This window comes from Neoarius graeffei, chromosome 4 (genome assembly GCF_027579695.1).
Source record: "Neoarius graeffei isolate fNeoGra1 chromosome 4, fNeoGra1.pri, whole genome shotgun sequence".
In the NCBI taxonomy this organism is placed as follows: domain Eukaryota; kingdom Metazoa; phylum Chordata; class Actinopteri; order Siluriformes; family Ariidae; genus Neoarius; species Neoarius graeffei.
The window spans coordinates 83,815,371-83,830,272 of record NC_083572.1 but is presented as its reverse complement, the minus strand read 5'-3'; the positions used below and the strand labels follow the sequence as shown (position 1 = coordinate 83,830,272).

Below are 14,902 nucleotides of genomic sequence, written 5' to 3'. Positions count from 1 at the left end.
CTAAAGCACTACACTCTCTTATGCTTTAACATACCACTATATTTAATTCCTTTATTTAATAGTACGGGCTTTTAATAAATCATTGCCATATATTAAGACTTTCAATGCACTTTTAATATGCGGTACTTTAGTAACTAATAATAAAAGAGTTCTAAAGTGGAAATGTCCTTTACATTTCTCATCCTTACATTTTTTTAAGCTCTGAACTCTAAGTGAAAGCCAGATAAAAAATTCAGGGCTTGATTTACTTCTCTCAGAGCTCAAGTCCCTTAGCAGGTCTGCCGTCCCCATTCATCATAACTGTCTCCATTCCTGGCATAATGCTCTCCATGCACTTTTCTTCTTGGTTTGTCATTGGTCGGTTCTGTGTGCTGTGTTTATCAAACATGCATCTAAAATGGGCATCTCAGTCCACGCGCCAAATTAGGGTAAGTAGACCAGCAAAGCGCCCGTATTCCCCACACGTCCGCCACAGCATGTTTATTTAGGCAAGGGCACACGTTTGCATCTCCTGTATGTACAGATAGAAGTGCCTCAGTGAAAGCCTTGCATATGGAAGGCCAGCTGGGGTGGGCTGCTGTACAAATGCCATGCTAATGACTCTATTTATCATGATAAATATACATTGACCCTTAGACGGGGAAATAAATACTCTTCTAATTGTAGCTGTTGGGAAATGGAGAGAAACTGTTTTCTTTGGTTAATCATGTTTAAATATTCTATGAGCAGAGTCAAATGCAATACCTTCCTGGTTAATTTATTTATTACTTCATTCATTTTGTATCTAGGCAAATTGATTTAGGAATGCAAAGCATTTGGCTCAGTAAACACTGTGGCGGATTAGGGTATAATACAGTAAACAGGATTAAGTACTTTAAGTTTGCTTGAAAAGACCAAGTTTATAAAGGTCACTGTAGGTGAAGCAAATTTATATTTTAGGAATCCTGGTATGGCACAGTGTGACTGCGGATGTGCCGAGATGACATAGACTGTACAGTTGAAAATGTTAGAAAGTAATAGGAAAGAATAGTACATGAATGGATGGAACTAATAAAGCTAAATTGTACTGAAAGAGAATGATGACGCTAAATGTTTTAGTGAATGAGTAGAACATGCTGAAGTGAAGGGATGTAAACAATGAGGAGAGAGAAGAATTCCCACACAGAATTTTGTACGTTTGGTTATATGGGGCCATATTCAGAGTTTAGGGCTCAAGTAAGGACATAATTATGAAAAACAGAGAGTTCACCAAAAACATAGTCAAGTTTTAATTAAACACAGTTCTGACCTTGCTTGCGTCTGGATTATTATTAGGCTCTGCTGTGTACAACTGCAGTATCAAAATGCAGTCTTAAAGGCTGGTACACAGTTAATGTTGGTCATTTTCCAGATCGCTAAATTTACATTACAGGCATTTAGCAGATCTTTTATCCAGAGTGACGTACAACAAGACCCTGACACACCCCACCCAGGGAGCAGTTGGGGGTTAGGTGCCTTGCTCAAGGGCACGTCATCCATTCCTGCTGGTCCAGGGAATCAAACCAGCGACCTTTTGGTCCCAAAAGCTACTTCTCTAACCTCTAGGTCATAGCAGTTAAGACAAATTTATAAACAAATAAATAATCTTTATTGAGGAAGCCAACTTCACTGGGGGGGATTTACAGAGGGGTGCTCCAAAATAAACATATAAATAATATAAATATATCATAATATATGTAATAACAATACATTAAAAACATAATTATAACTAAAATAACTAGATTCTATATTAAATTCTATATTACTTATCCAAACTGCCATCATACTACAGCACCACAATCACCAGAATCCCTTCCAGCTCATCATAAAAGATAAACTAAAAAGGACCCCGTCGACATGAATAATACAATAGGAATGACCTTAAAGCATATACGCAGAGCCATGGCCTCACTTTCATTTATAAATGCTTTGAGACCTCAAGAATGGCACAGGAATAGTTTTAAGCGTTAACAATAAATCTAATGTAGTACTTTTTATGATTAAAGTGGTTCATATAGGTAGCGGTCTGAGTGAATTACCTTGACGTCCGTAACGTCACAGCAGGAAGTCTATGGGTCTCATCGCCATTTCCGCTATACTAAAACACAGAGCTGACCGCAACTCTGTGTTTTAGTATAGCGGAAATGGCGATGAGACCCATAGATAAGCTTGAGACCCATGGGTAAGCTCCGACTCTCATTTGGATAAAAAAACAACAACAAAAACATATTGTTTACCTGCATTTAGATTAATACATGTAACTTGTATTGTGTGTTTAAGTTACCGGTAAAAGATTACTTAATTTGCTTCAGAATGCGATTGTCTCAGTTCATCTGATTATTTAATTAGCCTTTTATCAGTGAAAATGCATGCATGTACATGTATGTTGCATAAGTTATAACACCTATCCTGTTTTAATGAGAGTCAACCCACAATCAGTGAAGTCAAATCAGTCTTAGTTGAGCAAGTTGGTGACGGTATTTCTTACTTTCACCATAATTTTTTTTTTATATGACTTTGGTCTATAGCTGTAAAAGGCCTCGGCCTTAAAGGTCCCATGGCATGAAATTTTCACTTTCTGAGGTTTTTTAATGTTAAAATGAGTTCCTCTGACCTTCTTAAGTCACCCCAGTGGCTAGAAATGTCATAACGTGTAAACCAAACTATGCCCACCCTTTGTCAACATTTGAGAATGGCGCGTCAAAATGGCGCGTTGATAGGCTCTTCCCTTTACTACGTTAGCAAGGGAGATGATCCCCACGCCCCCCCCCCCCCCCCCCCCCGGATTCCCACCCACTGTATGGATTGCCCACCCAGCTCAAAAGTTGCCACCATAGATACGTCACTTCAATTTTGTAGTGAGGAGACCATAGAGGACACAACAACATGGCACCACCTAAGCGAGCGAAACATGGAAATTGCACTGTACATGGATGTGACAACACAGAAAGGGGTCTGTTTTTACTGCCGACGGGAGAGCCCCTGAAGACACAGTGGCTTAATTTTATTTACTCCAATAATACGCCGTCGAGTCTACCTAAGACGGTGTATGTTTGTCGGAAGCATTTTCCTGATGAATGTTTCCACAACTTGGGACAGTACAGGGCAGGTTTTGCACATCAACTGTCACTGAAGCCTGGGTCCGTACCAAGCATCCCTGCCGCATCAGCCACAAACACCGAACAAGTAAGTGTATAACTGTTAAGTCGTTTTGCCGTGTTTTAAAATCGGTGCGTTAGCCTTGCAATGGCTTCATTAGCTGTGCAGCTAACCACTTCCTGCAGTTAGCCAGGTACTCTGCGCTACAAAACCAGGGTCGGACCCCGGGTCAAAAGCAAAAGCTTGGACTGTTGCTTGACCTGCCATTGCTACTGTTCACACACAGGTAGCATGCCCGCAGCTTGGTCAAGCCCCTCCCCCTCCCCCATGGCCCGCCCCCACCCTCTACCCTTCCCCGCCTCCATGCTTCTCATTAGCAAAACGACGCACTGGGAAAAGGGCTGAAATGGGGCTTTCTCCCAGGAGGCTATATCTACGTGCCGAGGGTTCATTTCGAGAAAGGCTGCAGATATAACATCCGGAAACCTCCACGAGCCCGTTTAAAGCATCAACAAACCACCATGCCATGGGTCCTTTAAAACCGGTTACCGCTGTGACGTCAAGCACTCAGGGCTGGCTGGCTCAGCGGGGTAGCTCGAATGCCAACTTTGTGGCTGATTTTAACTCTCAAAAAATATATTTTTTATTCCCATTTATGCAGCATACAAGAGTCAAGGATGGAGATACTATCCACTCAGAAATTTATTTAAAAATAAAGGTTTTGCGTATCTGCTTTAAGTATACTCATTGATACATTAAATTGAAGTTCTAGCTAGGCCACGTTTGAAAGCTGCTAAAGTAGGTGCTTCTCCATCAGCAGCAAAGTTAATGGTAGACCAATGTCCCCATCTCCTATTAGTGGTTTTACAGATGTTATTTCTGGACCTGGTATTATAGTTATGAAAATTCTTATTAAATGAGCACTGAAAAGGATGTTAAAAAAACAATTGTTAATTGACTTGTAAGCAAAAATGGCATGGTGTTTTTGCAAATTTGTTTTTACAAATTTGCATAAATGTCAAATGCCTAGGACCATTCATGACATACACAGTGACAAGTTCAAAGGAAAAACTGATGGCTCTAGGGGGCATTTATTATTGCTGCCATAGTTTGAGTTTGAGTCCACTTGTCCTCTTAGAAGAAAGCATTACTGTAAAGCAGTACAACGTTCTTATAAATGATTACCTTTATCTGACAAAACACTTCCATCCTGATGGACACAAGGGCTCAGTGAATAGTTTGATGAGAAAGAAAATTAGATTAATCATAAACTTTGGCTTCACAGTCACTAGAGTTCAACCCAGTTGAACACCAATTGGTGATTTTGGACTGGCATGTTGGATAGAACTCCACCACCACCATCATCAAAGCAGTAATTGAGGGAATTGAGGGAACATCTCAGTATTTTTATAAGAATGTTGTTCAACCTTATAGTAAAGTTCCAAAGACTTGGAGTTTTGAAGCTGTTCTGGGGGCTTTTGGTGACCCAACACTCAACATTAGGTTTAAAACATTAGGTTGTTTTTTTCCTTGAACCTGTCAACTGTCTATATAGCAAGGCTTAATATGTTTGCTATGTATTGACCTACTGCATACTAGGCTATTATTAGATGTTATTAATGAATATTTGCTATGCAATTACCTTGTGCATAAACATTTTAACTACAGTGGTGCTTGAAAGTTTGTGAACCCTTTAGAATTTTCTATATTTCTGCATAAATATGACTGAAAACATCATCAGATTTTCACACAAGTCCTAAAAGTAGATAAAGAGAACCCAGTTAAACAAATAAGACAAAAATATTATACTTGGTCATTTATTTATTGAGGAAAATGATCCAATATTACATATCTGTGAGTGGCAAAAGTATGTGAACCTCTAGGATAAGCAGTTAATTTGAAGGTGAAATTAGAGTCAGGTGTTTTCAATCAGTGGGATGACAATCAGGTGTGAGTGGGCACCCTGTTTTATTTAAAGAACAGGGATCTATCAAAGTCTGATCTTCACAACACATGTTTGTGGAAGTGTATCATGGCACAAACAAAGAAGATTTCTGAGGACCTCAGAAAAAGCATTTTTGATGCTCACCAGGCTGGAAAAGGTTACAAAACCATCTCTAAAGAGTTTGGACTCCACCAATCCACAGTCAGACAGATTGTATACAAATGGAGGAAATTCAAGACCATTGTTACCCTCCCCAGGAGCGGTCGACCAACAAAGATCACTCCAAGAGCAAGGCGTGTAATAGTCAGCGAGGTCACAAAGGACCCCAGAGTAACTTCTAAGCAACTGAAGGCCTCTCTCACATTGGCTAATGTTAATGTTCGTGAGTCCACCATCAAGAGAACACTGAACAACAATGGTGTGCATAGCAGGGTTGCAAGGAGAAAGCCACTGCTCTCCAAAAAGAACATTGCTGCTCGTCTGCAGTTTGCTAAAGATCACATGGACAAGCCAGAAGGCTATTGGAAAAATGTTTTGTGGGCGGATGAGACCAATATAGAACTTTTTGGTTTAAATGAGAAGCATTACCGTATGTTTGGAGAAAGGAAAACACTGCATTCCAGCATAAGAACCTTATCCTATCTGTGAAACATGGTGGTGGTCGTATCATGGTTTGGGCCTGTTTTGCTGCATCTGGGCCAGGACGGCTTGCCATCATTGATGGAACAATGAATTCTGAATTATACCAGCGAATTCTAAAGGAAAATGTCAGGACATCTGTCCATGAATTGAATCTCAAGAGAAGGTGGGTCATGCAGCAAGACAATGACCCTAAGCGCACAAGTCGTTCTAAGAATGGCTAAAGAAGAATAAAGTTAATGTTTTGGAATGGCCAAGTCAAAGTCCTGACAATCCAATCGAAATGTTGTGGAAGGACCTGAAGCGAGCAGTTCATGTGAGGAAACCCACCAACATCTCAGAGTTGAAGCTGTTCTGTATGGAGGAATGAGCTAAAATTCCTCCAAGCCGGTGTGCAGGACTGATCAACAGTTACCGGAAATGTTTGGTTGCAATTATTGCTGCACAAAGGGGTCACACCAGATACTGAAAGCAAAGGTTCACATACTTTTGCCACTCACAGATATGTAATATTGGATCATTTTCCTCAATAAATAAATGATCAAGGATAATATTTTTGTCTCATTTGTTTAACTGGGTTCTCTTTATCTACTTTTAGGACTTGTGTGAAAATCTGATGATGTTTTAGGTCATATTTACGCAGAAATATAGAAAATTCTAAAGGGTTCACAAACTTTCAAGCACCACTGTATATAAACTGGCCTTTTTTTTTTTATTAATGTGCTTTTATAGTACATTTCATTGCAAATTAAAAAAAAGACAGAATCCAGACGCGGTTGTAAACTCTGCACTGAGAGCAAAACTTAGCTTACAATCTCTGAATATGGCCCATGCTGTCAAAATAATAGCTATGTATAAGTTAAAAGAAACACACTGTAAATCTGTAATCTGAGGATCACAAGGACCACAAGTTGGCCTTTTCAAGCCAACTTATATTTCAAAGGTGTCAGTGTTCCTGAAAAGCTTAGCGTCATTGAAGTCACATTTATCATACAACAATACAAGTATTCATGATCTGAAGTACCGGTATTGTTTGTCCCTAAAACTGACCTCTTAACACAAGGGCTTCTAGCATTAGAGGTATCAAAAGGTGAATTTCAGACTGACCACTTCATTCCCATCATAACCACTGTCTCATGGCCTGGATACACCAGTAAAATACCTTGCAGCAAATTAATCAGTGAAGATGTGCATAACATTGAGCATTCAGTAATTCTAAAACCTACCCTGATTTGTTGTCTTGTTTGCTATCATGAGAGCTGCACACCTTATGGCAGTTTCCCTTAATCCATCTTATTCAACATATCCCAAGATGTGTCTTTATAGTCTTAATGCCTTACTGAGATTTCTCTTAAAGACAACAGCTCCATCAGAGTACACACAGCTAGGTGTATCCAGGCCTTTAGATACCCTCAGATCTTTTTAAGTAGACCTTATCAACAGTATGTGGTTTCTTCATGGCACCTTCATTTATTTCTTTACAGTTTACTGCCTCTTTATCACAGAATTTAAAAATGATCCTGTAATCCACTAGAATGAACTGAGACTTTGAATAGTGTGTGATCACTTTCTTTCCTTTGGGTTAAATTTATCTCTGTTTTCAAACACAAATATTTTAGTGTCTTGATAAAGAGGGAAACACTTAATTAGGGTTCAGTTGTAAGCACATTGTAGTGTAGAAATTGTGCTTTTCTATAGGATGTAAAGTGTATGGTTGTGATTTTATACCTTTACTACTGTATGGCGGTGAAATTAATGTGCTGTTTGTATTTATTTGACATACAGCTTAAAATCAATCTTTTACCTCATTTTATCCCTCAGATTGTTTTTCATTACAGCTATATAATACACGTGTAAATGGAGTGTCTGTGTAATCCTTATATAGATTGTTACTGCAGTATTGTAGTGTGAAGTTATTCTAATCACCACAGCAGTTTTCTCTGGCTTGTTTTTTTTAGTTTATCGCTCTTAGAGGAGTTTGACTGTAGCTGTAATGAACTGGAGTCTTTGCCCCCAACTATTGGCTACCTGCACAATCTCCGGACCTTTGCGGCTGATGAGAACTTCCTGACCGAGTTGCCCAGAGAGGTGAGCGCTATAGAGCTGTTTTCTCGAATGCAGAAAAGGATTATCTCATCATTTTTCTATTCCTTCTGCTCATAAAACAAATGTATGACATGAAGTAGTGTGAATGGTTGTCTGTGTCTATGTGTCAGCCCTGTGATGACCTGGCGACTTGTCCAGGGTGTACCCCGCCTTTCGCCCGTAGTCAGCTGGGATAGGCTCCAGCTTGCCTGCGACCCTGTAGAACAGGATAAAGCGGCTAGAGATAATGAGATGAGATGAGATGACATGAAGTGCTCATATATGCAACCCCGATTCCAAAAAAGTTGGGACAAAGTACAAATTGTAAATAAAAACGGAATGCAATGATGTGGAAGTTTCAAAATTCCATATTTTATTCAGAATAGAACATAGATGACATATCAAATGTTTAAACTGAGAAAATGTATCATTTAAAGAGAAAAATTAGGTGATTTTAAATTTCATGACAACGACACATCTCAAAATAGTTGAGACAAGGCCATGTTTACCACTGTGAGACATCCCCTTTTCTCTTTACAACAGTCTGTAAACGTCTGGGGACTGAGGAGACAAGTTGTTCAAGTTTAGGGATAGGAATGTTAACCCATTCTTGTCTAATGTAGGATTCTAGTTGTTCAATTGTCTTAGGTCTTTTTTGTCGTATCTTCCGTTTTATGATGCGCCAAATGTTTTCTATGGGTGAAAGATCTGAACTGCAGGCTGGCCAGTTCAGTACCTGGACCCTTCTTCTACGCAGCCATGATGCTGTAATTGATGGAGTATGTGGTTTGGCATTGTCATGTTGGAAAATGCAAGGTCTTCCCTGAAAGAGACGTCGTCTGGGTGGGAGCATATGTTGCTCTAGAACCTGGATATACCTTTCAGCATTGATGGTGTCTTTCCAGATGTGTAAGCTGCCCATGCCACACGCACTAATGCAACCCCATACCATCAGAGATGCAGGCTTCTGAACTGAGCGCTGATAACAACTTGGGTCATCCTTCTCCTCTTTAGTCCGAATGACACGGCATCCCTGATTTCCATAAAGAACTTCAAATTTTGATTCGTCTGACCACAGAACAGTTTTCCACTTTGCCACAGTCCATTGTAACTGAGCCTTGGCCCAGAGAAGACGTCTGCGCTTCTGGATCATGTTTACATACGGCTTCTTCTTTGAACTATAGAGTTTTAGCTGGCAACGGCGGATGTCACGGTGAATTGTGTTCACAGATAATGTTCTCTGGAAATATTCCTGAGCCCATTTTGTGATTTCCAATACAGAAGCATGCCTGTATGTGATGCAGTGCCGTCTAAGGGCCCGAAGATCACGGGCACCCAATATGGTTTTCTGGCCTTGACCCTTACGCACAGAGATTCTTCCAGATTCTCTGAATCTTTTGATGATATTATGCACTGTAGATGATGATAAGTTCAAACTCTTTGCAATTTTACACTGTCGAACTCCTTTCTGATATTGCTCCACTATTTGTCAGCGCAGAATTAGGTGGATTGGTGATCCTCTTCCCATCTTTACTTCTGAGAGCCACTGCCACTCCAAGATGCTCTTTTTATACCCAGTCATGTTAATGACCTATTGCCAATTGACCTAATGCAGGGCTTTTCAAAGTGTGGGGCGCGCCTCCCCTAGGGGGCGCCAGAGTTCTTCAAGGGGGGCGCAACGTGAGGAAAAAATAAACCAGAATAAGTTACTATTGCGGACATTTAGCGAACTTCAGCTAGCCTTTGCCAGAGACAAAAATGGATCGATTTTTAGTACCTAAAGCTACAGTGAGTGAGGAGACAGAGTCTGGGCCAAGCAAAAAAAGAAGGAAATATGACCACGATTATTTAAAGTTTGGATTTTCATGGACTGGATCTGAAGATGCTCCACTGCCACAGTGTGTTGTCTGCCAAGAGGTGCTAGCTAACGATGCTATGAAATGTTTAAAATGTGTAAAACAAGATGTTTGAAAAAAGCACAGATGTTTAAAATGTGTAAAAGAAAAAAATAAAAATGTGTACAACCATTTTTTTTTAAATACGAATGGAACATTAAGTATAGCAACAACAAAAATTGTAGGGGGGGGGGGGGGGGGCTGTTGTTTATTTGCTCTCTGAGGGGGGGCTGACTCTCCCACACTTTGAAAACCCCTGACCTAATGAGTTGCAATTTGGTCCTCCAGCTGTTCCTTTTTTGTACCTTTAACTTTTCCAGCCTCTTATTGCCCCTGTCCCAACTTTTTTGAGATGTGTTGCTGTCATGAAATTTCAAATGAGCCAATATTTGGCATGAAATTTCAAAATGTCTCACTTTCGACATTTGATATGTTGTCTAGGTTCTATTGTGAATGCAATATCAGTTTTTGAGATTTGTAAATTATTGCATTCTGTTTTTATTTACAATTTGTACTTTGTCCCAACTTTTTTGGAATCGGGGTTGTATAATTCTATCCACATTCACTGGATATGAGCAATCGCACGCTCTGATTGGCTACTCTACTATAAGGTTATCAGCTCATATACCATGAGTAAAGAAAAACAAAATGGCAGAGCGTGTTGCTGAACCAACCGAGGACGAAATAAAAACTCTACTCGAAAACCAAACCCCAAAATATAAAAAAGCAATAAAATATGGAATGAAAGTGTTTGATGGTAAAAATGTATCTTTTTTTAATTTTTCAAGAATTATAATGATTATTATAGCATTTTTCACAAATTGCTACGGTCATTTTGGCAGTTTGTTTACATTCTTCATCTTAAAGCATTAAAATTTGTTGAATTTTTAAAGTTTTTATTTATCGAATTTGCAAAAAATAAAAATGCTATCTCAAAATCCAGTGAATGTGGACATAATAAAACAATTATTCCACTCAATCTTGTCGTACATGGCTTATAGCCAGCTCGGTGCTACACCAGTTGGCTATCAGCTCATGTACGACTCGAATTCGTGGAATATATATATATATATATATATATATATATATATATATATATATATATAAAGACTAGAAAGCTCCTCACCATGCATGGAGGGTTCCACCCCAAGTCCAGCACCCTGAGACTATACACTAAGCGGAAAGAGGGAGGCCGAGGGCTAGTGAGCATCAAGACCACGGTCCAGGATGAAACATCGAAAATCCGAGAATACATCAGAAAGATGGCCCCAAAGGATGAACTGCTAAGTGAATGTCTCAGGCAGCAGAACCCTGATGAGAGTGCAGAGGAGGAGGAGGAACAGACAACCTGGAGGGACAAACCCCTACATGGCATGTACCACCGTCAGATAGAGGAAGTAGCTGATATCAAGAAATCCTACCAGTGGCTGGATAATGCAGGACTGACAGACAGCACAGAGGCACTAATCATGGCAGCACAAGAACAGGCCATAAGCACAAGAGCCATAGAGGCCAGGATCTACCAGAGTAGATCAGACCCAAGATGCAGACTGTGCAAAGAAGCCCCTGAAACAGTCCAGCACATAGTAGCAGGGTGTAAGATGCTAGCTGGATCAGCGTACATGGAGAGGCACAACCAAGTGGCTGGGATAGTATACAGGAACATCTGCAACCAGTATGGAATAGAAGTACCCAAGTCCCAATGGGCCATACCACAGAAGGTGGCTGAGAACAACAGGGCCAAGGTTCTGTGGGACTTCAGCTTCCAGACTGACAAACAGATCCTGGCTAACCAACCGGACATAGTGGTGGTGGACAAAGAGCAGAAGAGGGTGGTGGTGATAGATGTGGCGATCCCAGCTGACGCCAACATCAGGAAGAAGGAACATGAGAAACTTGAGAAGTATCAAGGGTTGAAAGAGCAGCTGGAACGGATGTGGAAGGTCAAGGGTTGCGTGGTCCCTGTGGTAGTGGGGGCACTTGGGGCAGTAACCCCCAAACTGGGAGAGTGGCTCCAGCAAATCCCAGGAACAACATCTGAAGCCTCAGTCCAGAAGAGCGCAGTCCTAGGAACATCGAAGATACTGCGCAGAGCCCTCAAACTCCCAGGCCTCTGATAGAGGACCTGAGCTTGAGGATGACATGGATACATGGATGACATGTGTGTATATATATATATATATATATATATATATATATATATATATATATATATATACACACACACACACACACACACACACACACACACACACACACATATATATATATATACACACACACACACACACACACACACACACACACACATATATATATATATATATACACACACACACACACACACACACATATATATATATATATATATATATATATATATATATATATATATATATAAGACCATGGCATTACCATAAATGCATTTTATTGAAAGTGCTTTGTTATAAAATTAAATACCGTAGTTAGAAAGTCTCAGGTTGAAGGTGAGAGAGTTTGCATTATGTGAAGCTCTTCACTGTAATCTGCCATTGCACCTTTGAATAAAGCACTAATTGCTAAGTTGGAATGAAAAGATTCCACACCACCTCATTAACTTTCCTACTTCTCGGTTAAGGATTAAGCAATGTAGTGTCACGTAGAAACACTTTTGATGGGTCTTTAAATAACCTTTTACAAAGTGCTTCTTTATAAAGAGAAGCTGTTCAAACTGTGCCTTGTTACATGTGATGAATACACTGAGGCATACTGGGGCAGGTGTGTGTGTGTGTGTGTGTGTGTGTGTGTGTGTGTGTGTGTGTGTGTGTGTGTGTGTTAGTTACCTGAGCTTGGACTTGGCTGTTCCCTTTTCCTGCCAGTTCTTCCATCAAAGCCTTTCCAGAAGGTTCTGTCTCCATGCTGTTGGATACGAGCCTGGTCACTGTGGCTTCATCTCTGTTTCCTCTCTGTATTTCCAAAAAGTCCTGAAGTAAAGGACATTTGCATTCGTTTTCATTCAGCACAGTTCTCTCTCTCTCTCTCTCTCTCCTTACTAACCCCACTATCCTGGAGGTATTGACAGATTACACTGTCATTTCTATTTTGAGAGAAGACATTAGAGGTCCAGAGAGAGAATGAGAGATGAGGACAAACGAGAAAAACGCTTTTACAAAATTGCGTATTTTGAGAGATATCCTATTTCCACTTTTATTGCAGATTGGAAACTGCAAGAATGTCACGGTTATGTCCTTGCGCTCCAATAAGCTGGAATTTCTGCCTGATGAAATCGGACAGATGACGAAGCTGCGTGTTCTCAATCTCAGTGACAATAGGTAACCTCCAGTGCTGCTCTTTTATTATTATGAATTTCGTCTGATATGACATTACACAGTTCTCATTAATAGTCATTTCTCAGTCAGAAAATATGAGCCCAAGGCTGATTATATTCTCTGTAAATACAGTGAAAATAATATGCATTCTGATCAAGTCAGGAATAAAACTGTAATCAATGACCCAAACAGCAGGGCTGTTATCAAGGCAAAGTTGATTATTTCCCAATAACAGGACTTCCCAAAGTGTTTTATTCCTCGTATACCACAGCAGTTTGCCAAATATTACAATATTTAATGTATTAAGGAAAAATATTCATTACTTTTGAACCATTTATAGTTACATTAGTTGTTGTGGAATGTGTAGTTACATTATCGTAGCTATCAGTAGTGGTTCCCTCACCAGGTCTCTATTTTTACATATCTCCTAAAGTTAATAAGACCAACAACAACAAAAAAAGCAAGAAACTAGAAAGCACAAAAAGTTATCCATTCCCATTGTGGAAAACTAACTGATTGTTATAAAGATTTCACACCCAAGACTCCTTACCAAAATCTTTATAAATGTCAATGACTATATATTTTTCATTGTTAAATCACAATTTATTATTAGTCTTAGATTATGTAGATAATGTCATGCAAGTCCCTGTGAATGAATTCTTACTATAGAAACTATATAGTATTGGAACAAATACACTGATATACGTAAACCTGTCCTTTGACTTACTGTTGCCGCTATTTTCAAAGCTGCTTTTACAGAAAATTAATAAACAGTTTCTGACCAATCAGATTCGAGAATTCAACATATTTGTAGTATTATATTATTTAACAATGAGAATTGTGTTTCATATTCTTCAGTGAGACATTGACTGTATTAATGATGAGTAGTCTGTGTGCAAGTTAATTAAGTGACCTGTTTAAAAGTGATATTATCTGATCGTCCTGCACTGGACCTAAACTAATTAAACTCAGCCATCACAACACACAGCAGGCATTTAAGGATCAATGTTAAATACTCTGGGTTTATGCCTTCTGCAACCGTTTTTAATTATACGTCTTTATTAAGAAATATACAGTTCTGTGCAAAAGTCTTAGGCACATGTAAAGAAATGCTGTAGACCAAAAATGCCTTAAAAATAATGAAATGAAATGTTTTTCAGTGTTAAAAAAAAACAAACAGCAGTAAGCTATAAGAAATGAGATAAAGTCAGCGTTTGGTGTGAGACGACCCTTTGCTTTAAAAAAAAATTGTAGTCTCAGGTACAGTAAGTGCAAATTTATAAGGAAATGAGCTGTAGGTTTTACTGAGCATTTTACAGAACCAGCCACAGTTCTTCTGGACACTTTGACTGTCACGCTTGTTTATTAATTTTGCACCAAAGTAGCCTTCATTATGTTTTCATTTTTAATCTGAAAAGTGCTCTCTTATGTAATATGCTGCTCAGATAGAAACTTTTTTTTTTCCTGTAACATTTTAAAATGTTTTTGTACTGACTCGATAATGTAGAAGTCATAAAATAGAAATCTATAACAAAGTTTGTATGAAAAAGAAACAGGGTGCCAAAGACTTTTGCACAGTACTATATATGTATCTAAATACATTCATACGTTTATGTACAGAATATGTATTGAAAATGTAGTGATTGGTATCTTGTAAAATCTGAATTCTCTTTTTGTTAGGTTGAAGAATCTTCCCTACACTTTCACTAAACTGAAAGATTTGGCTGCACTCTGGCTATCTGACAATCAGGTGCTTATTTTGATTGATTATCACTTTTAATATGTGACAAATATGAGTTACTCCGAATGCTCAGACATGGTCCAAATACTCAGGATTGAGTCTGGGCTTGTGTGGGGACGGGCTTATAATTGCAGGTTTGTGTTCACATAGAAAACATCCTTCTGAACTGTGG

The 14,902-nt window shown here is 39.2% G+C and overlaps 1 protein-coding gene across 1 annotated transcript in view; it reads left to right on the top strand.

Moving 5' to 3' along the window:
- Positions 1 to 14,902, top strand: part of lrrc7 (leucine rich repeat containing 7) — a 115,917-nt gene that overhangs the window by 40,914 nt on the left and 60,101 nt on the right. The window contains exons 11-13 of the mRNA XM_060918344.1: positions 7,660 to 7,789; positions 12,877 to 12,992; positions 14,670 to 14,739. Of these exons, the coding sequence (XP_060774327.1) occupies positions 7,660 to 7,789; positions 12,877 to 12,992; positions 14,670 to 14,739 (316 nt within the window). The remainder of the gene's footprint in view (positions 1 to 7,659; positions 7,790 to 12,876; positions 12,993 to 14,669; positions 14,740 to 14,902) is intronic.